Below are 25,277 nucleotides of genomic sequence, written 5' to 3' on the forward strand. Positions count from 1 at the left end.
ATATCATACTATTGCACTATAATTCATTCATATTGCACATTTTGAACATACTGTAAATATCTCATCTCATTATCATTATCTCTAGCCGCTTTCATTATACCATTCCATACCTTGTAATTCCTGTACATTTATATTTATGTATATTACACTTGTTATTTACTGCTATGCACTTCTGGTTAGATGCAATCTACATTTCGTTGCTTTGTGCCTGTCACATGTGCAATGAGAAAGTTGAATCTAATCTAATCTAATCTAATCTAATCTAATCTAATCTAATCTAATCTAATCTAATCTAATCTAATCTAATCTAATCGAATCTAATCTAATCGAATCTAATCGAATCTGCAAACTCCACACAGAAAGGCCCCCATTGGCCACTGGGGTCAAACCCAGAACCTTCTTGCTGTGAGGCAACAGTGCCAACCACTACACCACCGTGCTGCCTTGTTCTGTAAATGATTAACAAACTCTCTTTGCTATAAGGACCTGTCATTCCAGAGGTTCGTAGAGTATAGAGCAGCAGTACAGCAGTCATCATGCTGGGTTCCTGGATTCTGGCTGCTGTTTGTGTCTGCCTCCTCTTCCTCTTCATCAGGATCCAGAGACCCAAGAACTTCCCTCCTGGACCACAACCTATTCCTATATTCGGAAACTTGTTTCATTTTAACATGAAAAATCCTCTGAAAGACTTTGAGAAGGTACAATTTCATATTATCTGTTAAAAATGTGATCATTTGTGTAAGCAGTTAAAGGACATGGGACATGGATTTTTTTCTGGGTATAATTATGTATAAAGGACATAAGAAATGCCATCTAAATCACTGCAGGGTGTCAAAAATGTGAAACTCATCACATTATTCAACTTTTTTATACATCAGCGTAAAACAATGATTCGTTAATGAGCTAGGTGGTCACGTGACCTGTGACGTCACAAAAACTTTCCAAGGAGCCAGCGCTTGGGTATCTAATGTAAACAGGTTACCGAAATGGACACCATCGACAGTGATATTCCCGATGTTTCACAGAGATGTGAAGTTAGACCCTATCAATTCGAACCGATAGCTGGAAATTCACATGAACATAGATCTTGTCTTTACTCTGACGGGTCAGATGATTCTGAGAGTGAGAGTTCATTCAATCCCCATCAAACTGAAAGCGGTCGGCTCAATAACACTTCCTGGTAAGTTAAAAACAATTCTGCTCAAAGGCTAATGATCTGTTGAAAGAAGTATTATTTTTGTATCATACATTGAAAGTTCATCATAGATCTAGCTAAAGTCCGTTGCAAGCTAGTTGTTTTTTGCTGATATTTTTCGAGATTGATTGAAATACAATCATAGTTCGAATTACGTGGGAGCCAATGGGAGCTGAGCTCCCATTCCCTCAGGCTCCCATGAAAGAAGCAAACTTAATTTTCTGTGGAAGTCTCTCAAATACGTCATATATCACCATAATAAGCTTGAATAGCCTATATCACCATATAAATATAAATAAAACTCGTTTCATTTCTGATCACCATGCAGCCATAACTTTGTATTGAACGTGTTATTAAACCGCAACATGTATGGCTGTACTTCACCACCACACCACTATGCGCGCAAACTGAAATTTGCAGCCTGTGAAATCGAATGTGAAGTTAAGTCCGAAGAAGACTTGTCCTCTATCTCACAATGATCTTCCTTTGTTTAACAATATATATAATTATATATATATATATATATATATATATATATATATATATATATATATATATAAAATTTGTTTAACAATATATATATATGCAACACCATGTGTGTGTGTGTGTGTGTGTGCGCGTGCATGTGCGCACCTGTGTGTGAAAGCTGTGCACTGCAGTGCGCAAAAGTGCGCTGGTCCAGGAGAGCGAGTATGCATTGCTTTTTTTTTTTTTAAATAGAGACCCCCATAGGGTCAAATTTATAATTCGAACCCTGGATACAGTGCTTCCAGAGTCCGAGATGAAAACATTCAAAATGGCGAAACGCCATCACACAGCCAACAACACTACGCCGTTTGGCGAAAGAGATGAGTCAGAATTATGATAATCAATAATTGATACACCCAAAATTATAATACTAATCCTTACCTCGGCTTTCAGTCGCTTAGCGAATGCACCTCGTGGTAGCCGTAGCACTTCGGGTTTCACTCCACCATCTTGTTCCTGAATTGGGACGTTGGGAACGGCTCCATCTTTAAGTAACCTCTTAAAAATTTGGCAATTAATATCGCTCAGTACCTGAGTATTAATGTTGAAAGAATCCTCAGTGAAATGGTCCGAACACAGTTTGTGGGAAACAGTAGGTACAAAGTTTTTTCTACGGCAGTAGTGAGCCCACACTTTCCTCAGCTTCGGGTCCTTGGGGAATGCAAAAAAACTTACTCCAGGGCATTTCCCATTGGAATTATTGCAACCATAAGCAGCACAATACACCATGATGTTTAATGTATGTTAAAGACTATAAAAACAATTTTCTTGTCATTCACTTCTCCATATTCATCTACCCGCTTGTGCTGTGCCCGAAAGTTTTTGTGACGTATGATCACGTGACAGCAGCTCTTCTGGTTGTAAAATATGCATATCGGAGCTCGAGCAGAAATGCCATATAATCATCACGAATATAACGATTTTGCTGAATTTAATAGATAATTTTGTATTTGTTGATGCAATTATTTAATATTTTTAATGGAAAGAAACTGATACAGCGTGCATTTATGTTTCATGTCCCATGTCCTTTAATGAATGGTTTGCAGGGGCGGAGCTAAGGGGTGGCCGGGGGGGCCGTGACCACCCCAGGGCACGCCTTCGCCCTGCCCTGGCCACCCCAGGGCCGGACAATAAAATTTATAAAACCAATATGTCCCACGAAATGTTAGTTCCGCCTGCTGGATTTTTGTTCCGCCTATTTGGTTTCTGCGGGGATGCATATTACCGTAGCACACAAACATTTGGCGCATTCAAGCAGCAGGTGGATGAGCAGGTTGTCGTGACGGTGGCGGTATCAGATAGTCATGCTCTTGTCCGACAACAGAACAACCTACGAACTACGTGAACGTGCGATTAATTTGGGATGTAAGTTATTCATCTCTTATACTCTCTTCAAGTTTTCTCACTTTGTAGACATACAGTTACAATTCTGTCCTCAGACAATTCAGAGTTTCCAGAAATCTCCCGAGTTTCCAGAAATCTCCACTCTGCCCAGGGTTTTCGAAAGTATCCGTTTTCAAATCAAATCAAATCAAGTTTATTTGTACAGCGCTTTTAACAATAAACATTGTCGCAAAGCAGCTTTACAGAATTTGAACGACTTAAAACATGAGCTAATTTTATGCCTAATCTATCCCCAATGAGCAAGCCTGTGGCGACGGTGGCAAGGAAAAACTCCCTCAGACGACATGAGGAAGAAACCTCGAGAGGAACCAGACTCAAAAGGGAACCCATCCTCATTTGGGCAACAACAGACAGCCTGACTATAATATTAACAGTTTTAACAGGTATAACCCTCAACTGTCCTCATGGGGCCGTCCTTCACAGGAGCGGGGCGATAAAACTCCGACCAGACACAGGGCACCAGGATGGATCAAGCAGGTCCGAGGGGCAGAAGAGGCCAGCATCTCAATCCCAGGATCAACATGTAACTCAGAGGGACAGATGGGGGGGGGGGGGGGGGGAAGAGAGAGAGAAAGAAAACACGTTGTTAGGTATGCCCTAAAAATGACAAGTATTAAATCTGTGTGGTAGGCTCGCAGAGACGAGAGTCTTTACATCAGGCATAACACACAACAATGGCATGTTAATATGGTAAAAAATATATCATGACCTGCTCTGGCTGGATGCTTGATTGGGTGATGGGAGCACACTCCTCAGCAATGATGAGATGCAGTGACTGAAACCTTCGTTTATATGTAAATGCAACCGTATAGATAAATATGCGTCTTTATAGATATCCGGCTACAGTGGGATTTGTGCTGTGTGCACACATAGATAGATATTAGATAGATAGAGAGAAAATATAGAGATGTTGCGTGATGTTTACATTAATGTGTGTGAGATGTTGTGTGTTACTGGTGGGAGTACACATTGATTAATAATTGTCACACTCATACATACACAACAATCATGCATTCTCTCAACACACACTCTCCCCCTACCCCTCTCTCAACACACACTCTCCCCCTACCCCTCTCTCTCAACACACACACTCTCCCCCACCCTTCTCTCTCAACACACACACTCTCCCCCTACCCCTCTCTCTCAACACACACTCTCCCCCTACCCCTCTCCCTCAACACACACACTCTCCCCCTACCCCTCTCTCTCAACACACACTCTCCCCCTACCCCTCTCTCTCAACACACACACTCTCCCCCACCCTTCTCTCTCAACACACACACTCTCCCCCTACCCCTCTCTCTCACACTCTCCCCCTACCCCTCTCTCTCAACACACACACTCTCCCCCTACCCCTCTCTCTCAACACACACTCTCCCCCTACCCCTCTCCCTCAACACACACTCTCCCCCTACCCCTCTCTCTCAACACACACTCTCCCCCTACCCCTCTCTCTCAACACACACACTCTCCCCCTACCCCTCTCTCTCAGCACACACTCTCCCCCTACCCCTCTCCCTCAACACACACTCTCCCCTACCCCTCTCTCTCAACACACACTCTCCCCCTACCCCTCTCTCTCAACACACACTCTCCCCCTACCCCTCTCTCTCAACACACACTCTCCCCCTACCCCTCTCCCTCAACACACACTCTCCCCTACCCCTCTCTCTCAACACACACTCTCCCCCTACCCCTCTCCCTCAACACACACTCTCCCCCTACCCCTCTCTCTCAACACACACTCTCCCCCTACCCCTCTCTCTCAACACACACTCTCCCCTACCCCTCTCTCTCAACACACACTCTCCCCCTACCCCTCTCTCTCAACACACACTCTCCCCCTACCCCTCTCTCTCAACACACACTCTCCCCCTACCCCTCTCCCTCAACACACACTCTCCCCTACCCCTCTCTCTCAACACACACTCTCCCCCTACCCCTCTCCCTCAACACACACTCTCCCCCTACCCCTCTCTCTCAACACACACTCTCCCCCTACCCCTCTCACACACACACACTCTCCCCCTACCCCTCTCTCTCAACACACACTCTCCCCCTACCCCTCTCTCTCAACACACACTCTCCCCCTACCCCTCTCTCTCAACACACACTCTCCCCCTACCCCTCTCCCTCAACACACACTCTCCCCCTACCCCTCTCTCTCAACACACACTCTCCCCCTACCCTTCTCTCTCTCTCACACCACTCATACACAACACTTATGCACTCTCTTAAAGTGCCATTCCACCATTGGATGTATTTTTTTGGCATAAAATACAATATATTTTATGACAACATGACTAGACAGAGAAATCTTTTAGCTTCAAAATGATATATCAAACATAATTTTTTGACAACGACAAGTATATTTGTATCCCAGTAATGCATCCTCTTAAATCAGGAGACTCTTCTGTTAGCATCCTGGTCCCGAATTAAGGTCATCAAGCATAATTTTTTGACAACGACAAGTATATTAATTTAGCGACCAAAGTCACCTACCCTTTTAATTTCCGCGCGGTAGTGAAACGTGATGTCATCGGCAGGTTGCCCTTCTTGTGTACCACGTCACGTGTGACGTGGCACAGATTATCAGCAATGGCGGATAGAACGCGATTGTCAGCTTCGGAAAAGAAGCGAAGGAAAATAGCAAGTGATGCCCAAAGGAGACGGTCGATGGTGAATATCGGCACAGCAATCGACAAGTGGAAATCGCGTTCTATCCGCCATTGCTGATAATCTGTGACACGTCACACGTGACGTGGTACACAAGAAGGGGAACCTGCCGATGACATCACGTTTCACTACCGCGCGGAAATTAAAAGGGTAGGTGACTTTGGTCGCAAAATTAATATACTTGTCGTTGTCAAAAAATTATGTTTGATATTTCATTTTGAAGCTAAAAGATTTCTCTGTCTAGTCATGTTGTCATCAAATATATTGTATTTTATGCCAAAGAATACATCCAATGGTGGAATGGCACTTTAACACACCGTCTGTCTCACTCTCTCACACACACACACACACCACTCATGCACCACATTTCTATATTTACGGTACATGTAACACACTCACTCATACACAACACTTATGCACTCTCTTAACACACTATCTCACTCTCACACGCAATTTGTGCACTACATTTCTATATTTACATGTAACATTCATACACTCTCAACACACACACACACACACACACACACACACACACACACACACAACTCATGCACTAAATTTTTATATTTAAATGTAACACTCATGCACTGTCTTAACTCTCTCTCTCTCTCTCTCTCTCTCTCTCTCTCTCTCTCATATATGAACCCCCCCCACCACACACACACTTATTTAGTCACAGCATGTATATCCTTGGCCCCCCTTTGGCCAGCCCATGTAAAAAATCCTGGCTACGCCACTGATGGTTTGTAGTTGGGACAGGCAGGATACTTTAGTTGACATTTTATTTTTCTTATTTTGCTTTTCAGCTTATGCACACAAACACACTGAGATGCACACACTGCTCTGCTCATCAAATCTCCCTCTCCTCTCCTGTCATCACTGAATAAGAGGAGACAAACAGCCACACATTACATTACATGACATTTAGCAGACGGTCCTATCCAGGGCAATGTACAACAATTGCAAAAGTCATGAACAAGAAGTGCTGAACTTCTAGACAAGAAAGTTCTAGTGCCAACTGAACAAGTGACAGAATAACACTAGATGAGATTAGATTAGATTAGATTAGATTAGATTAGATTAGATTAGATTAGGTTAGAACCCCGATTCCAAAAAAGTTGGGACAAAGTACAAATTGTAAATAAAAACAGAATGCAGTAATTTACAAATCTCAAAAACTGATATTGTATTCACAATAGAACAGAGACAACATATCAAATGTCGAAAGTGAGACATTTTGAAATTTCATGCCAAATATTGGCTCATTTGAAATTTCATGACAGCAACACATCTCAAAAAAGTTGGGACAGGGGCAATAAGAGGCTGGAAAAGTTAAAGGTACAAAAAAGGAACAGCTGGAGGACCAAATTGCAACTCATTAGGTCAATTGGCAATAGGTCATTAACATGACTGGGTATAAAAAGAGCATCTTGGAGTGGCAGCGGCTCTCAGAAGTAAAGATGGGAAGAGGATCACCAATCCCCCTAATTCTGTGCCGACAAATAGTGGAGCAATATCAGAAAGGAGTTCGACAGTGTAAAATTGCAAAGAGTTTGAACATATCATCATCTACAGTGCATAATATCATCAAAAGATTCAGAGAATCTGGAAGAATCTCTGTGTGTAAGGGTCAAGGCCGGAAAACCATACCGGGTGCCCGTGATCTTCGGGCCCTTAGACGGCACTGCATCATATACAGGCATGCTTCTGTATTGGAAATCACAAAATGGGCTCAGGAATATTTCCAGAGAACATTATCTGTGAACATAATTGACCATGCCATCCGCCGTTGCCAGCTAAAACTCTAAAGTTCAAAGAAGAAGCCGTATCTAAACATGATCCAGAAGCGCAGACATCTTCTCTGGGCCAAGGCTCATTTAAAATGGACTGTGGCAAAGTGGAAAACTGTTTTGTGGTCAGACGAATCAAAACTTGAAGTTCTTTATGGAAATCAGGGACGCCGTGTCATTCGGACTAAAGAGGAGAAGGACGACCCAAGTTGTTATCAGCGCTCAGTTCAGAAGCCTGCATCTCTGATGGTATGGGGTTGCATTAGTGCGTGTGGCATGGGCAGCTTACACATCTGGAAAAACACCATCAATGCTGAAAGGTATATCCATGTTCTAGAGCAGCATATGCTCCCATCCAGATGACATCTCTTTGAGGGAAGACCTTGCATTTTCCAACATGACAATGCCAAACCACATACTGCATCAATTACAGCATCATGGCTGCGTAGAAGAAGGGTCCGGGTACTGAACTGGCCAGCCTGCAGTCCAGATCTTTCACCCATAGAAAACATTTGGCGCATCATAAAACGGAAGATATGACAAAAAAGACCTAAGACAGTTGAGCAACTAGAATCCTACATTAGACAAGAATGGGTTAACATTCCTATCCCTAAACTGGAGCCACTTGTCTCCTCAGTCCCCAGACGTTTACAGACTGTTGTAAAGAGAAAAGGGGATGTCTCACAGTGGGAAACATGGCCTTGTCCCAACTTTTTTGAGATGTGTTGTTGTCATGAAATTTAAAATCACCTAATTTTTCTCTTTAAATGATACATTTTCTCAGTTTAAACATTTGATATGTCATCTATGTTCTATTCTGAATAAAATATGCAATTTTGAAACTTCCACATCATTGCATTCCATTTTTATTTACAATTTGTACTTTGTCCCAACTTTTTTGGAATCGGGGTTGTATTTGTATATGTAAATACCTAATTTAATTTAATTTAATTTAATTTAATTTAATTTAATTTAATTTATCTAGAAGTTTTTCTCTATTTCTATTTTCTGTTTGTCCTGTAATGATGCTACTGGAATTTTTAATTTCTCTGAGGGAACCCACCCAAAGGGATCAATAAAGTTCTATCTAATCTACAACCCTGATTCCAAAAAAGTTGGGACACAGTACAAATTGTAAATAAAAATGGAATGCAATGATGTGCATTTGTTGGTGCAGAATTAGGGGGATTGGTGATCCTCTTCCCATCTTTACTTCTGAGAGCCGCTGCCACTCCAAGATGCTCTTTTTATACCCAGTCATGTTAATGACCTATTGCCAATTGACCTAATGAGTTGCAATTTGGTCCTCCAGCTGTCCCTTTTTTGTACCTTTAACTTTTCCAGCCTCTTATTGCCCCTGTCCCAACTTTTTTGAGATGTGTTGCTGTCATGAAATTTCAAATGAACTAATATTTGGGATGAAATTGCAAAATGTCTCACTTTCGATATTTGATATGTCGTCTATGTGAATACAATATCAGTTTTTGAGATTTGAAAATTATTGCATTCTGTTTTTATTTACAATTTGTACTTTGACCGAACTTTTTTGGCATATTGGTTGTATAAAAAAGAATAAGAATAAGATATGAGGAAGGGGAAGGAAAAAAAAATCCAACAGAAGAGGTATTGCGCATTATATTGCACGTTGTCCAGTATTGCTTATTGTCAGGCTAGGCTACTGCTCCTTCCCATTCTCTGTCTGCCTGTTACCCCTCCTCCCCACCAGAGAGGAGATGTACAGTCTGATGGTGTGAGGGACAAAGGAGTTTTTAAGTCTGTTCGTCCTGCACTTGGGAAGGAGCATTCTGTCACTGAACAGGCTCCTCTGGTTGCTGATGACGGTTTGCAGAGGGTGACTGGCATCATCCATGATGTTCAGTATTTTGTCCATAGTCCTCTTCTCTGCCACCGTCACCAGAGAGTCCAGCTTCATGCTGACCACAGAGCCGACCTGCCTGATCAGTTTGTCCAGCCTGGATGTGTCCTTCTTGGATGTGCCCCCCCCCCAATCATACCATGGTGTAAAACAGGACACTGGTGACCATGGACTGACAGAACATCCACAGGCGTTTCCTGCAGATGTTAAAGGATCACAGCCTCCTCAGGAAGTATAGCCTGCTCTGTCCCTTCCTGTACAAGTGGTTGGTGTTGCAAGTCCAGTCCAGCTTGCTATCCAGCCACAGCCCGAGGAACTTGTAGGAATCCACAGCCTCCACCTCGACTCCCTCGGTCAGAACTGGTTGTGACCTTGGTCTGGACCTCCCAGTATAATATTCTGTTGAAGTACGAATACTCGGCAAACATCCAAGGAAACAAACCAACCATACAAATCAACTGACAAAGAGAAAAAACTCAAATAGCCAACCCCAGGCTAGACAGTACACAGCCTGGGTTGGCCTAGACCAATACGCAATTACGCAGTGGGCAGGGAAGTGGGGGAGAGGTGCAGCCTGAAGAGGTGAGTCTTCAGTCTGTGCATGAAGGTGGTCAGGGAGTTGGCAGTTCTTACCTCAGTGGGAAGGTCATTCCACCAGTGGGGAACCAGGACAGATAGCAGTCTTGAGCAGGCTGGGCAGGAGTGGAGAGGAAGAGGGGCCACACCCACTCATCAGTCTAACACTGATGTCAGCCCTCCCATGTCACCCATCTGCTTGCTGAACTGCACTAGCTACCTGTCACAGCTCGCATCAAATTTAAGACATTGGTGCTAGCTTACCAGGCTCTCAAGGGGTTAGGGCCAGCATACCTCCTGAGACTGATCTGTCCCTACATGCCAACCAGATCCCTATGCTCCACTACTACTGGTCACCTGGCCTCTCCTCTCTGCTCCTGCCCAGCCCACTCAAGACTGCTGTCTGTCCTGGTGCCCCGTTGGTGGAATGAGCTTCCCATAGAGGTCAGAACTGCCGACTCCTTGACCACCTTCAAACGCAGACTGAAGACTCACCTCTTCAGGCTGCACCTCTCCCCTTCTTCCTTGTCCACTGTTTAACTGCGCTTTGGTCTAGAACAACCCAGGCTGTGTATGGTCTAGCCTAGGGTTAGCTGTTTTTGAGTTTTCTATTTAGTTATACTTTATATGGTTGGTTTTTTTCCTTGGCTGTTTGAGTATTGGTATTTCAACAGCATATTACATGAGATATTGCTGTTATTTTTACAGTTGGCACGAGAACTTTCTTGTCTACAAGTTCAGCACTTCATGTACCTGGCTTTTGCACTCATTGTATGTCGCTCTGGATAGGACCATCTGCTAAATGCCATGTAATGTAACGTAATGTAACACAAACTCAGGTGTGATCAATTTTGGTTCTCCCCTCCTCTGGCCTTGCTCTCCATACACAGATGCCCCCGCAGCCACACTGTCTAATAATTATTTTCTTTTCTAATCTTTTTTATACCATTACATAATTATGTAACGTTACTTTATTTGGAGAACAATCTGTTACAGATGCATGATTTTGTGTGTGTGTGTGTTTAAATTAAGATTCAAAACAGACAAATCCAAGACATTAATGAATGGCAAGGTCAATATCAGGAAAGGATCACATGATGATGAACTAACAGAAGTATATGTTACAGGTCAGAATTGTAGGTCAGGTGGAATTGTTGAACCTAGGTTAGAATTTTTAACTAAGTGCATATTTTGCTCCTTGTATTAGGGAGACTTACTCTATCTTGGGTTAGGTTTCGGGTTAGGATTTGAGAAGACTTTGTATTTTAAACTACTTGAGGATGTAATAAGACTGGACTCATTAATAAGTTCAAAATATATATCATGCTTTCCATCACAGTCGTTGCTGGTCTAGTGGTTAAGGTGTTAGGTAAAGAATCAGAAGGTTCTGAGTTTGAATTCTGGTTAAAGCTAGATGGCCTGTTGATTTCATAAAATTGGTGAAATTTGATCATTGTGACATATGTTTATTTCTGTAATATCTCACAAAATATCAGGCTATTCTGTGGGTGGGAAGTTATTTAATTTGAGGGCATTCCTTAGCAACTAATGTGCATGAAATTGCTCACTTTGCGCAGTCAAGCAGACAGAGGAAGTCCATGCGCGCATGCGCATGTTTACCACCTTCTTCTTTTGTGTTTTATGGCAGCTGACATCCACAGTGTTGCATTACTGCCATCTACAGGTTTACCTTGACCATGCACTGACAGTTACATCATTCTGTCACTAAACGAACAGCTGATCACACCGATGTGCTCTCTGACCGCTGATATTTATTAGTTTGGTCCTGCGTTTCCTTTCCTTTGCAACATAATGTCTTTTCTTCTTGCTTTTTGTTACTGTTGTCAGTCTTTCACATTTCATTTGCGTCCTCCATTTTTCTCTCCCGTTTCAAATTTGTATCCCACAATGCCTTGTGCGAACAGGGAAAGCCCACCACGTGATGCATGATGTATCTTTTATTGGGTCCTGGTGAAGCAAGAAATAATAGTGGAAAATTTAGGGCCACATGGCTTCAAATTCATGAATTGTTCCATGTAAAAAAAAAACTCATAAAATTGGATGTCTGTGATTCGAATTCAGTAGCTTTTGGTCCACTAAACAAAAATAATTGAGTGTCAGGAAAATTTTTTTATGACCTCCACTTGAAAAATCTGAAAGGCAGTCTACCTTTAAGTATGAAAAAATATATGTAAAAAAAATGCTGAATAGGTAGACAGACAGATAAGAGGAAATACTTGGTAGATGTACACAGAGAGGAAATGGATGGAAGAAAAAGAGGCAAAAGAAATGATGGAAAATCTCTTTTAAGTTGTCTTAGATAATCCAAAATTTTACCAAGGTTGCAAATTATGAACTCGGTTAAAGGTGAGCTCATAGGACTTGATGTTTCAATCCCTCAGATAAATCAGCACTCTGAAATCTTGAGTGGAAAAGGGGCTAATCACTTCCTCGGGGTCATCAGGTGGGCACCTCCTTCATTGATATTTCATTGATAGGCCCATGACACCTCCAGAAGGCTCAACAGTGACACCCAGCGTCCCAGGTGTGCTCCCCTCTGCTTTCACCCCTCTTGCTAGTCATTTCACAGCCCAGATGGGATCCTTTCTTTTTAGGCAGATCCAGCTGCTGTTTCATCCTGCAGCCTCTGACAGTGACCTGACTGCTTGTCTGAGGGCCTGGCCTTGAACTCCCATCATCTTCAGGAGCTTAGATGTTGAGGTGGCTATAAACCCTCTACAGCCGACCTCTACCAGGAGGACCTTGGTCCGCCAGCCTCATTGTTCTGCTTCTCCTGCTAGGCCAGCATACTTCAGTCTCTTACATTCATATGCTTCATCAATCGCAGCCTCCCATGGCACAGTTAACTCCAGAATGTATAGGGACTTCTGTGAGATTGACCATAGGATCATGTCTGTCCTGAGGTTAGTTGTGATTATTTCTGGCGGAAAGATGAGACTTTGGCCTAGGTCAACCTGTGTTTTCCAGTCCCGGGCAGTATCCAGGAGGGCCGACTCCATCCTTGCAGATGGTTTCCCAGGTTGTCCAGCTTTCACAAAGGAGATGGTGTTTTAACCCAGGTAAAAAAAAAAAAAATCACCTAGGTTGAAATGTTTTGATCTGTAATATATACATCAAGGGCAAGATGAAAGCACAAAAACCAGGAAACAACCAAAGTCAAGTACTACCAGAGTACTGAAATATTAACAGTCAAGTCTTGGTAAAGTCTGGCAATGACACAGAGTGTTTACTTCAGAATTGTGTGTGTAGCGAGAGTCCTACATATTGTGAGCTGTGATTATGTGAAGTAATGGATAGGTGTGCATGGTTAAAAATGCGGTGACTGTGAACGTGAAGGTGTGTAGGTGTTGTAATCTGTGGTGGCCATGTTTGTAGACTGCAGTGTGTTCTGTTAAGTGGAGTTTGTTGTGGTTTCTGGCATAGATTTGACACCCTTAACATTAATAATCTCTGTAAAGATCTGAGTTAAAAACATGTTTGGGTCTTTTGTACAGAGATGACAGTGTTTTAGTGATGACCCCACTAGAACATACTTTCTCATGTATCTGACTTTCGCGATCGTTTACATCGGGCATGTGAGTTTGCTCGTGAACATCTAAGACAAACTCAATGTAAAATGAAGCAGTGGTATGACCGTAAGGCTGTTGATCGTCACTTTGTAGTGGGCGACAAAGTGCTGATGTTGCTACCTGTTCCTGGGTCTGCTTTGCAGGCTCGATTTAGCGGCCCATATGAAGTTTTGGAAAGAGTGTCTGATCGGGACTGTGATTGCGACTCCAGATCGTAGGCGTCAGAAGCGCTTATGTCAAGTGAATATGTTGAAGCCATTTCATGAGCGTGACTCCTCTGCTCTTCCTCTTGTGCCACCTGACCCGCAACCGACTGCTGATCCGGCGCTGTCCAGTGGTGCGGTGCTGATCTCTGCGGTGGAAGAGGGGGACGATGACGTTGGGAGTAGCCCGTGTCATGCAGTGGTAGAGGGGCGCTTGAACAATTCTGCTATGATTTCTGTGCTTGACTCTCACCTTCCTCACCTATCTCCGTCACAGAGGGCTGACATAGTGGAAATAGTCAACCAGTTCCCTGAGCTCTTTGGCGATGTACCAAAACAAACGCGAGTTCTCGAGCATGATATTGATGTTGGCGCTGCAGTTCCCATCAAGCAGCATCCATACCACATTAATCCTGCAAAGAGGGCGATTTTGAGGAAGGAGGTGGAGTACATGTTGGCGAATGGCATTGCTGAGCCTAGTTTGAGTCCCTGGAGTTCTCCTTGTCTTCTTGTAGCTAAACCTGATCACACGTTTCGTTTTTGTACTGATTACCGCCGTGTCAATGCAGTCACAGTACCTGACTGTTATCCTCTTCCGAGGCTTGATGACTGCATTGACAGGGTGGGGTCAGCTGTGTTTGTGAGCAAATTTGATCTGCTCAAAGGTTACTGGCAAATTCTGTTGACAGCCAGAGCCAAGGAAATTTCTGCCTTTGTAACACCGGATGATTTTCTGTTTTATCGCGTAATGGCGTTTGGCATGCGTAACGCTCCCGCGAGTTTTCAGATACTGATCAATACAGTGTTGTCGGGTATGTCTAATTGTGAGGCCTATCTTGACGATGTTGTATTGCACAGCCCTGATTGGTCCAGTCACCTTGTCCAAATTCGAGAACTGTTTTGGCGTCTCTCGTCTGCAAATTTGACCATCAATTTGGCAAAATGCGAATTTGGAAAGGCTACTGTTACTTATCTTGGCCGCTTGGTGGGAGGGGGTAAGGTGCGTCCGTTGGATGCAAAAATCTCTGCCATCTGCAATTTTCCTGCCCCTGCTGATCGCCGCGAGCTCCGTGGATTTCTTGGCATGGTGGGCTACTATCGTGCATTTTGCAAGAACTTCTCTGCAGTAGTAGCCCCGTTAACTGATTTGTTAAGTCCGAAGGTCCCGTATGCCTGGTCGGAACAATGCAGTAGGGCTTTTGAAAATCTGAAGTCGCTTTTGGTTGCGGCTCCAGTTTTGAGTGCGCCTGATTTTTCAAAGCCCTTCTCCCTTGCTGTCGATGCATGTGACTATGGTGCTGGAGCTGTCCTCCTCCAGCTCGGTGCTGATGACGTTGAACATCCTGTCTCTTATTTCTCTAAGAAATTTAGCCTTCCGCAGCGGTCGTATTCGACCATAGAGAAGGAGGCACTAGCCCTGGTCCTTGCTGTACAACACTTTGAGGTTTACTTGGGTGCCTCAAAGAACATCGTCGTTTATACCGACCATGACCCGTTGAAGTTCATCTGGCGCATGCGTAATTCAAATCAACGGCTCATGCAGTGGTGTTTGATCTTGCAACCTTTCAACTTGCAGGTTAAACACATTCGGGGTACGGACAACGTTATAGCGGACGCGTTGTCCAGAGTGCCTTAGTGGTGTCTTCTACGGTATACCCATATGATTTTTTTGTGTTGGTGTTTGGTAATGTGTCTCATGTGTATATATACGTATATATATATACGTATATATATATATATATATATATATATATATATATATATATATATATATATATATATATATATATATATGAACCATTACGTGTTTTGTTTGCCTTATTGTGCCTATGTTTGTGCCACACACCTCTTCTTTCTGTGGACGTGGTGGTGCGCATGCACGTTTTTTGCACTTAATTATGTTTGTGTGTCTTGCACCCGACCTGCCTGTGAACGTGGTGTATGACATTTTTTTTTGTGTTAGTAATTTGGAGACTATGTCACCAACTTAGTGGGGAGGTGTTATGTCCCCTACCACTAGGGGCCCCCAGTACCTTTTTGTATGGTTGCTGCACCTAATTGTTTTACAGGTGGCTGGTGTAGAGCCAATGATGTTTCCCCTATAAATGCTAGGGTGGGAGCCTGAACACGCTCTCTCTCTCCTCGGGGGCTGGCTCCACACCTATCTGATGCCTGCTTGTTTCTCCTTTGTGGTTGGTTTCCCCTTTTGTATATACTTTAATTCTTTGTTGGTTCTTCCTTGGTTTGTTCTGTTATTATTTTACAATAAAATACCCCTAGACTTAATCGAGCCCTGTGACTTTTGTCATAGATGTTACACTGCTACATCAGTTTGTAACAATACATCTATGATTAAAGAAAATTATGATGTTCAGTTTGATCCAGACTTGTGCAGAAAACAGGTGTTATCTACCATAGGGGCACCCTAGAAGGTGTGTTTTGCTTTTTTTTTTTTTAAATAACCATATGGGCACCTAAGGGTGCAGTCACCCAACAGTGTCTGCTAGTGGGGTCCCCCTACTGGTGGTTGTCAGATGAGTTTTGTAGCAGCAATCTCACTCTGTGGTTGGAATTTATAACACTGCCAGAACTTTGTCGTTGGCCATCTTTTGTCACAATCAAATTGGTTTATGAAGATTTGTCTATGACAACAAAATTGTGTTGAAAATCTCTTCAATGTAAACCAGCTTATGACAGAACAGCAGGCATGTTACCTCATGACACATTTGCAATGTGTGTATGTTTTGCTGAAATAATATTTGTTGAATATTGTATGTTTAGTTGGCTGAGCAATATGGAAACATTTACAGTCTGTATATTGGGACAAGACCAGCTGTTGTTCTTCATGGTTTAAAAGCCATAAAAGAAGCTCTGGTGACCAAATCTGCAGACTTTTCAGGACGCCCAGACTCCTTGATTAAGGATATAACTGAAGATAAAGGTGAGCTCTGTGACAAACAGTTACTCATCCCTCATCACCAGACTGTATTAAATTTATTTTACAAATGTATTGTTAGTGCAGTGCTAATGTGTGTTACTAATATGAGTAAAATGAAACAGGAGTCGTAACGGCTGATTATGGCCTTCAATGGAAGGAGCATCGGCGCTTTGCTCTCATGACCTTAAGGAACTTTGGCTTGGGGAAACAGTCTATGGAGAAGAGGATTCTTGGAGAAATTGAACATGTTGTTGCAAAATTGGACAAGCATGCTGGTATCAACATGTTACTTTATTAATCATGTTTCTGTTGATTATAGCTGCCCAATAAAAAGTCTTTTACAAAGCAAGTAAAAACACATCAACAAAGCTTGTCTATTTGTAGGAAGCTCCATGTATCCTCAGACTCTGTTCCATGATGCAGCATCAAATATCATCTACCTGGTTTTGTTTGGTACTCGCTATAACTATGGCGATGAAACCCTTAAAGTCTACGTTCAGCTATTTACTGAAAGCATGAAGCTGGCTAATGGACCTTGGGCAATGGTAAGCTCAAATCAACTCTATTTTAATTGTGTAACACTGTTAATAATAGACATTGTCACAAAACAAGTTTATAGAAATTTGTAGATTTAGATCTACAAATTTCAAGTGGCATAAGTGACAAGAAAAAGAAACAAACAAAAAAAAACCCTGAGACAATGTGAGGAAAAGACCTTGAGAAAACTAGTCTCAAAACGGAACCCATCCTCATCTGGGCGACACCAGACTATAAACACTGCGATTATAAATAGTTACAAATAACCAATTGTCACTTCAACATTGCCTGACCACTGTTATTTGGACTAAGATTAATGCTAATGGCTTTTAATTCCATGTTAGTGTTGGGGAAATCACAACTCAACATTAGAAAAGTTATTATATTTATTATTGAGTTATTACAGTCAGTGCAAATGAGAGCAATAAGCAATGTCTTACAAATAATATCATTTTGGACCTGATATATTCCTTTCGTGTTTTTTTTTTAAATGCATTTGAACAATGAGTCAAATATTTGTATAGTTGGGTTATTTTCAAAAATCAGTTAGCCAGTAGAGTGAATTTTCAGTTACGGGGTCCCTGGCTGTAAAAAAGTGTGAACCTTTTGAAGAAAGTTTATGCTTAAAAGAATCCATTTTTTTTCGTTTGCTTTAGTTGCTGTAGATATTCTTCAGTTTGATTTGAAATTTGTATGAAGTGTCAAGGTGTATGTTGCTCTTTAAAAATAAATAACTAAAATCAAATTAAATTCAAATTTGAGCACATTCAGAGGATTACTTGTTATCTGCTTTCCAATCCCCTTGGGCCACTTTGGAGGAAAGCTGTCAGGTTTCGTATCAGCTGTTTCAGCATTTCAGAACAGTCACTGAGTTATAAGGAGGTTTGTGTTGAGGGACATGAGCTTCAGTGCTGCACACTCACAGTTCCAGAATCAAGTATTTCAACTGAGACACCGTGTCATCAACACACATCCACACATTTTACTAAATTGTATGTGCTTAAATAGTGTAATATAATACACTGATTTGTTTATTTCCATCATTCACAGTGTAGCCATAAAACAGTGAAACTGGAAATGTAATTTGTAGCCTGGATATATTTATAATAAACTTTGAGACACAGGGTTTCAAAAGCTGACACTTATTTACATGAAAGCTGTGCATGGCAAACAAACTGGGCGAGGTTTGTTTTGCCAGGCAAAACAAACGTCACCCAGTAGCAAAGGACTGGAGACCAGAGGTTTATGCTGAGATGCATGAACGATAGGGTGAACACGTCGCATGGTGAGTGGTAATGTGAGTCTAACAGAACATTGGTTGATTACCTTCTTGAAGAGGAAGGGTCCAAGGAACCTGGGTGCTAGCTTGCGAGAGACTAAGTGGCATGTGGTGCATGGAGAGCATTACTCATTGACCTACTCGGTAAGTGGGTGCCTTGGAGTGACGTTTGTCGGCCTGCCTCTTGGATGCAAGTGTGGAGCTGACATAAGCTGACACTTATTTACATGAAAGCTGTGCATGGCAAACAAACTGGGCAAGGTAGCACTTATGATGAATATGAAGGAAGATATTGCGAAAAAAATAGGTACCCTAAGGGTACATGTGGCTCCTGCTTATAAATAAATTTTTTGATACCATGTCCATACAGTAAATATAGCATAATTTCCTCTATGAGGCAGTAGCCACAAAAATGAAGCATAATCCAAAAATGAACAATTTTAAAAATCACAGAAGTAAAATATACCAAGTGTCTGTACTTTATATTATTCTACTCTTACCTCTTACAGTTTTCGAAACCGAAACCTCCGAACCGAAAGCTGTCACCATGACCTTATTTCCAGGAAACTCTTATTTCCTGGAAATGGCCTGGCGCTAGAGCTCAGTGGAACACACTTTCCTTCTGGAATAAGCATAAACTTGTCTGAAAGCAATTTCTTTAGTCTAGTCCATTTATTTCGAATGGTGAACCAAATTGTATATGCTCACCGACCATTTTAATCGTAACACATGTATGCGTAGTGCGCAATTGTTACACTCTTACATTTTTACAGCATGATGGCATAGTGGCTAGCGCCTCTATATAAGGCAGTAGACACAACAAAAATGATTTTGACCTTTTTGGTTACCTTGACCGGATGACCCTCAACATGTTGGAGGTTCTATTTGAGACCAATGGCCATCTATCCTGAAAGTTTCATGAAGATTGGTCTAGCCGTTTTCCTGTAATATCCTTAACAAAAAAACAAAGAAACCCGACCAAAAACAATACCTCACCCCCTGGTGGACTCTGTCCCGAGCGAGGTAATTAATGGCAAATATAGAATAACAAATAGAATAAATAAAAATATAATAATGTGGATAAAAATATTAAAAGTTATGGCGATTTATATTGACAATGGAACCTTTATGAAATAGTGTGAAAATTATAATAACTTAGAGGCTTGAGTACACTGGACAATTTAGAGTTAATCTCGAACATTTTTTGTTATCTACATAATAGTTTGAGCAAAATGATTGCTAACTATAGAATCCAGACTATTGAATAATTTAGCAGCAGAATATTTGAAGGAGCTATAACCAGACTTGGATGATATTTTGTTTCTAGTGTTGTTGTTACAGTGCCTTGCAAAAGTATTCATACCCCTTGAACTTTTTCACATTTTTCCACCTTACAATCACAAACTTAAAAGTTTTTTATTGAGATTTTATGTGATAGACCAACACAGAGTAGCACATAATTGTGAAGTGAAACGAAAATGATAAATGGTCTTCGAAATTTTAAACAAATAAAAATCTGCTTCCATGGAAGGTGATCGCATTCTGCTCTCCCTCTCCCTCCTTTTTTCCCCTGCTTGTGCTTCTGTGTCTTGTCTCGTCTGCTGTACTTTTTGAAGAGACTCTTCCTGCATTACTTTCTAAACTAAAAAGCATGGAATTGATAAACTGGTCTCCTAACGAAATTGACACAGTTTTGGGTTCGGGGGAACCCGTTTGTCCTGCCGGAACGTTTGCGGCTGGTTACACGATGGACGTGTGGGAGCAGTGGCGGGTCGTGTGCCTGGCGATTCTTTCTGTGGAGGACATTGAAGATATCTACCTATTCGGAACCATGATTACAGGACTTTTGCTGATTGGAATAGGCATTGCCCTGGTATATCGAGGAAATCAGACAACGGTGACAGCTGTTCAAAGCCCCACAAAGCTGCCCGATATGATTGGAGTGGTGGGCAAAGCTGTTGGCACTTGGACTGTGGACATTCAGAACTTTAACCACAAAATGGTTATCTCAGAGCAGCTTTCAGCTTTGCAAGGAATACGTTTTTCGGAGATCAATTTGAATAGAATGGACAGATATGGACAAGCGGTGAGGACGTGCAAAGACTGCATCTGGAAAGACCAAACAATTCATATCTTATCGACATTCGGCACCCTGAGACAGAACCGGCCTTGTTTCAGGCCGTTGCTGAGAAAACATTTCCCCCTGAAGGTCAATGCCGGGAGACACTCTCATTCCTCGCATTCCTCTCTAACTCTCCGCGGTCGCCATTTTTACCCCCAGTGTGACAAGCGGGTGCGTGACCAGCGCCTTCATGGCTGCAGGAGCGGATGGCTGCTTGCTTGCGCTGGATTACCTCCTCCCCTCCCTTACCCCTGATTCCCCCCCTCAAGTCCCGTGTTTAAAGTGTACCTGTGTTGTAGTTGTGCTTATGCAAAGGTTTTTTTAAATGTTCCCACACTGTACTCCTGACAGGAGCATAGTGGGGGGGGTGTTCTTTTTTTTCCATATCTCTCCTCATGTTGTGTTTCCTTTTTATCTTTATCCCTGTCTTCCTGTCCTGTCTACCCTATGTCAATTGCATGTTGCATATGTACGGACAGGTTGACGGCTAATTTCGCTAGTACGTGTGACTAGTGACAATAAAGGGCATCATCATCATCTGAAAAATGTGGTGTGCATTAGTATTCAGCCCCCTGTGTTAATACTTTGTAGAGCCACCTTTTGCTGAAATTACAGCTGCAAGTCTTTTGTGGTGGCGGCACAGTGGTGTAGTGGTTAGCGCTGTCACCTCACAGCAAGAAGGTCCGGGTTCGAGCCCCGTGGCCGGCGAGGGCCTTTCTGTCTGGAGTTTGCATGTTCTCCCCGTGTCCGCGTGGGTTTCCTCCGGGTGCTCCGGTTTCCCCCACAGTCCAAAGACATGCAGGTTAGGTTAACTGGTGACTCTAAATTGACTGTAGGTGTGAATGGTTGTCTGTGTCTATGTGTCAGCCCTGTGATGACCTGGCGACTTGTCCAGGGTGTACCCCGCCTTTCGCCCGTAGTCAGCTGGGATAGGCTCCAGCTTGCCTGCAACCCTGTAGAAGGATAAAGCGGCTAGAGATAATGAGATGAGATGAGAAGTCTTTTGTGGTATGTCTCTACCAGCTTTGCACATCTAGACACTGAAATTTTTGCCCATTCTTCTTTGCAAAATAGCTCAAGCTCAGCCAGATTGGATGGAGAGCATCTGTAAACAGCAATTTTCAAGTCTTGCCACAGATGCTCAATGGAATTTAGGTCTGGACTTTGACTGGGCCATTCTAACACATGAATATTCTTTGATCTAAACCATTCCATTGTAGCTCTGGCTGTATGTTTAGGGTCATTGTCTTGCCGGAAGGTGAATCTCCTTCCCAGTCTCAAGTCTTTTGCAGCCTCCAACAGGCTTTCTTCCAGGATTGCCCTGTATTTAGCTCCATCCATCTTCCCATCAACTCTGACCAGCTTCCCTGTCCCTGCTGAAGAAAAGCATCCCCATAGCATGATGCTGGCACCACCATGTTTCACAGTGGGGATGGTGTGTGCAGGGTGATGAGCAGTGTTAGTTTTCCGCCACACATAGCGCTTTGCATTTAGGCCAAAATTCAACTTTGGTCTCATCTGACCAAAGCACCTTCCACATGTTTGCTGTGTCCCCTGCATGGCTTCTTATGCCTGTCTTTCAACAATGGCTTTCTTCTTGCCACTCTTCCAAAAAGGCCAGATTTGTGGAGTGTACAACTTATAGTTGTCCTGTGCACAGATTCTCCCACATGAGCTGTGGATTTCTGCAGCTCCTCCAGAGTGATCATGGGCTTCTTGACTGCTTCTTTGACCAGTGCTCTCCTTGCTCGCTCTGTCAGTTTAGGTGGACGGCCATGTCTTGGTAGGTTTGCAGTTGTGCCATACTTTTTCCATTTTTGAATGATGGATTGAACAGTGCTTTTTGAGATGTTCAGAGCTTGGGATATTTTTTTTATAACCTAACCCTCCTTTAAACTTCTCCAGAACTTTATCCCTGACCTGTCTGGTGAGTTCTTTGGTCTTCATGATCCTGTTTTTTCTTCAGTGTTCTCTAACAAACCACTGAGGCCTTCACAGAACAAGTGTATTTATGCTGAGAGTAAATTACACACAGTAGGACTCTATTAACTAATTAGATGACTTCTGAAGGCAATTGAATGCACTGGATTGTATTTAGAGGTATCAGAGGACAGGGGGCTGAATACTAATGCACACCACATTTTTCAGATTTTTATTTGTTTAAAATTTTGAAGACCATTTATCATTTTCATTTCACTTCACAATCATGTGCTACTCTGTGTTGGTCTATCACATAAAATCTCAATAAAAAACTTTTAGGTTTGTGGTTGTAAGGTGGAAAAATGTGAAAAAGTTCAGGGGGTATGAATACTTTTGCAAGGCACTGTATGTACTTCAGAATTGCAGGTAAATATGTTCCTGAGGTATGAGGGGCAAATTTCTTTCAAGCATTTGAATACAAATAGGCATTTATGGAAAGTCCAACAATCAGTCAAACAGATTCAACTCAACTCTCTAAACAAGTTTTCAGATCGTTCTTCTCTGGTCTTCTTTTGTAGAATAATGCAGGCACCTCTCTTCTGCAACCTTAGTAATCTGTCAAGGCTTGTCTTGTCAGCATTAGACCAGACCACATCACAGTATTTGTAAAGAGCCTGGACCAAAGAGCCGTGAAGATATTTGCACGTGTCCGCAGTGAGATACTTTCTACTCCTCCTCAAAAGATTTAATCTTTTAGCTACTTTTCCAGACAGATCGTCAAGATGATTACAACAGGTCATAGTAGGATCAAAGGTCAGACCGAGGTACTTGAAATAATCTGTAACTTCTAGGTCAGTTCCTGCGAATGACAATACTGACTTTGGACATCTTTTAAGTCATTGGTTAGAACCAAAAAACATGACTTTTGTTTTGGTAAAATTTACGATTAGCTTGTTAAGAGAGAACCAGTTATTGAAGGCATGAAGATTTTCCTCAAGAAATACAGTTGTGATCAGAAGTTTACATACAGTGACATGAATGTCATCTTGGATATAAATGTCATGGCAGTATTTGGGCTTTCAGTCATTTTTTTGAACTGTTCTTTTTCTCTGGCAGAACGTACAGCATACATCTTTAATTTAAAAAAACACTAGAATTTGATGCTCAAGTTTTAATTTTCTTTGGGTTTTCTGAAATCAACACAGGGTCAAAATTATACATACAGGGTCAAAAAAATATATATATACAGCACACCTAATATTTGGGTAAAATGCCTCTTCACAAGATTGACCTTGACCAAACATTTTTGTTTACCATTGTAACGTTCCCTACGTGTGGGTGGAGCACAGAGGACGGCAGGACAGAGATCAGGGGTAAATAGCAGCTTTATTGCCAAACTTTTCAGTCTAACAATCTGTATACTTTTAATACAGAGACACACACGCACTAGCGTCTCGTTCAGGGATCAGCTCCACTCTGCTCTCAGCTCTCCCTCTTTAAATCTGGTGCGGTCACTGGGAAGACACACAAACACAGGTTAATTGCTCTCAGGTGTAGTGATTCTGCCACTTACCTTCCCTGACTCCGCCCTCCTGTCACAGACAGGCGCTTGACCACGCCCCCGCTGCCACAACCATGATGAAGCTTGTGGCAGAATTCTGGTTGGATATTTCATGACTCTTCATGGTCTTAGTCCATGGTGATCTGAACTGTAGACAGTGATCAGCTTCCAGTTCATGGCAGGGTTGTGCCATGGTGGTTCCCAGGTTGTTCCTAACCATCCAAACTGACTTCCTTTCAGCTGAGGGTGACAGTTTGGGTTTTCCTGAAGCAAAATGGCTTGGCAAAGTGACTACACCTCATGATAACTTGGATACAATTGTTTGAACTAATCTTGGAATTTGCAGTTGTTTAGAAATGGCTCCAAGAGACATTCCGGAGTTGTGTATATCTGCGATCCTCTTTCTCAGATCTGCACTGAGCTCCTTGGACTTTCCCATTTTACTGTATGTTGGTCAATCCAATGAGTGCTTTAAACAAACCCTTTTTATGAAGGCACAGAGAAGCTACCAGCTATTGTCAATCATAATCACTAACAGGAAGTTAAGAGACCTCAGCCTTGGCAAGATAAGAGACATTTTGGAAGTTTCAGCACTTCGGAATTAATAATGTACAGTGCTCAGCATAAATTAGTCCACCCCCTTTGAAAAGTAACATTTTAAATAATATCTCAATGAACACAATTTCCAAAATGTTGACAAGTTTAATATAACATCTGTTTAACTTATAACATGAAAGTAAGGTTAATAATATAAACTTAGATTACACATTTTTCAGTTTTACTCAAATTAAGGTGGTGCAAAAATGAGTACACCCCACAACAAAAACTACTACCATACATCTAGTACTTTGTATGGCCTCCATGATTTTTAATGACAGCACCAAGTCTTCTAGGCATGGAATGAACAAGTTGGCGACATTTTGCAACATCAATCTTTTTCCCTTCTTCAACAATGACCTCTTTTAGTGACTGGATGCTGGATGGAGACTGATGCTCAACTTGTCTCTTCAGAATTCCCCAAGGAAAATAATTTCTTTCCACCACAAAGGTGAAGGCTACAAGAAGATCAGCAAAGCTTTACT

General features: G+C 42.2%; 1 protein-coding gene across 1 annotated transcript in view; it reads left to right on the forward strand.

Annotated features, from left to right (window-relative positions):
* The first annotated feature begins 536 nt into the window (after nt 1–536).
* LOC132890280 (cytochrome P450 2J6-like) overlaps nt 537–25,277 on the forward strand; it is a 30,401-nt gene continuing 5,660 nt past the window's right edge. Inside the window, exons 1-4 of the mRNA XM_060927093.1 lie at nt 537–698; nt 16,620–16,779; nt 16,899–17,051; nt 17,161–17,321. Of these exons, the coding sequence (XP_060783076.1) occupies nt 537–698; nt 16,620–16,779; nt 16,899–17,051; nt 17,161–17,321 (636 nt within the window). The remainder of the gene's footprint in view (nt 699–16,619; nt 16,780–16,898; nt 17,052–17,160; nt 17,322–25,277) is intronic.

This window comes from Neoarius graeffei, chromosome 8 (genome assembly GCF_027579695.1).
Source record: "Neoarius graeffei isolate fNeoGra1 chromosome 8, fNeoGra1.pri, whole genome shotgun sequence".
In the NCBI taxonomy this organism is placed as follows: Eukaryota; Metazoa; Chordata; class Actinopteri; order Siluriformes; family Ariidae; genus Neoarius; species Neoarius graeffei.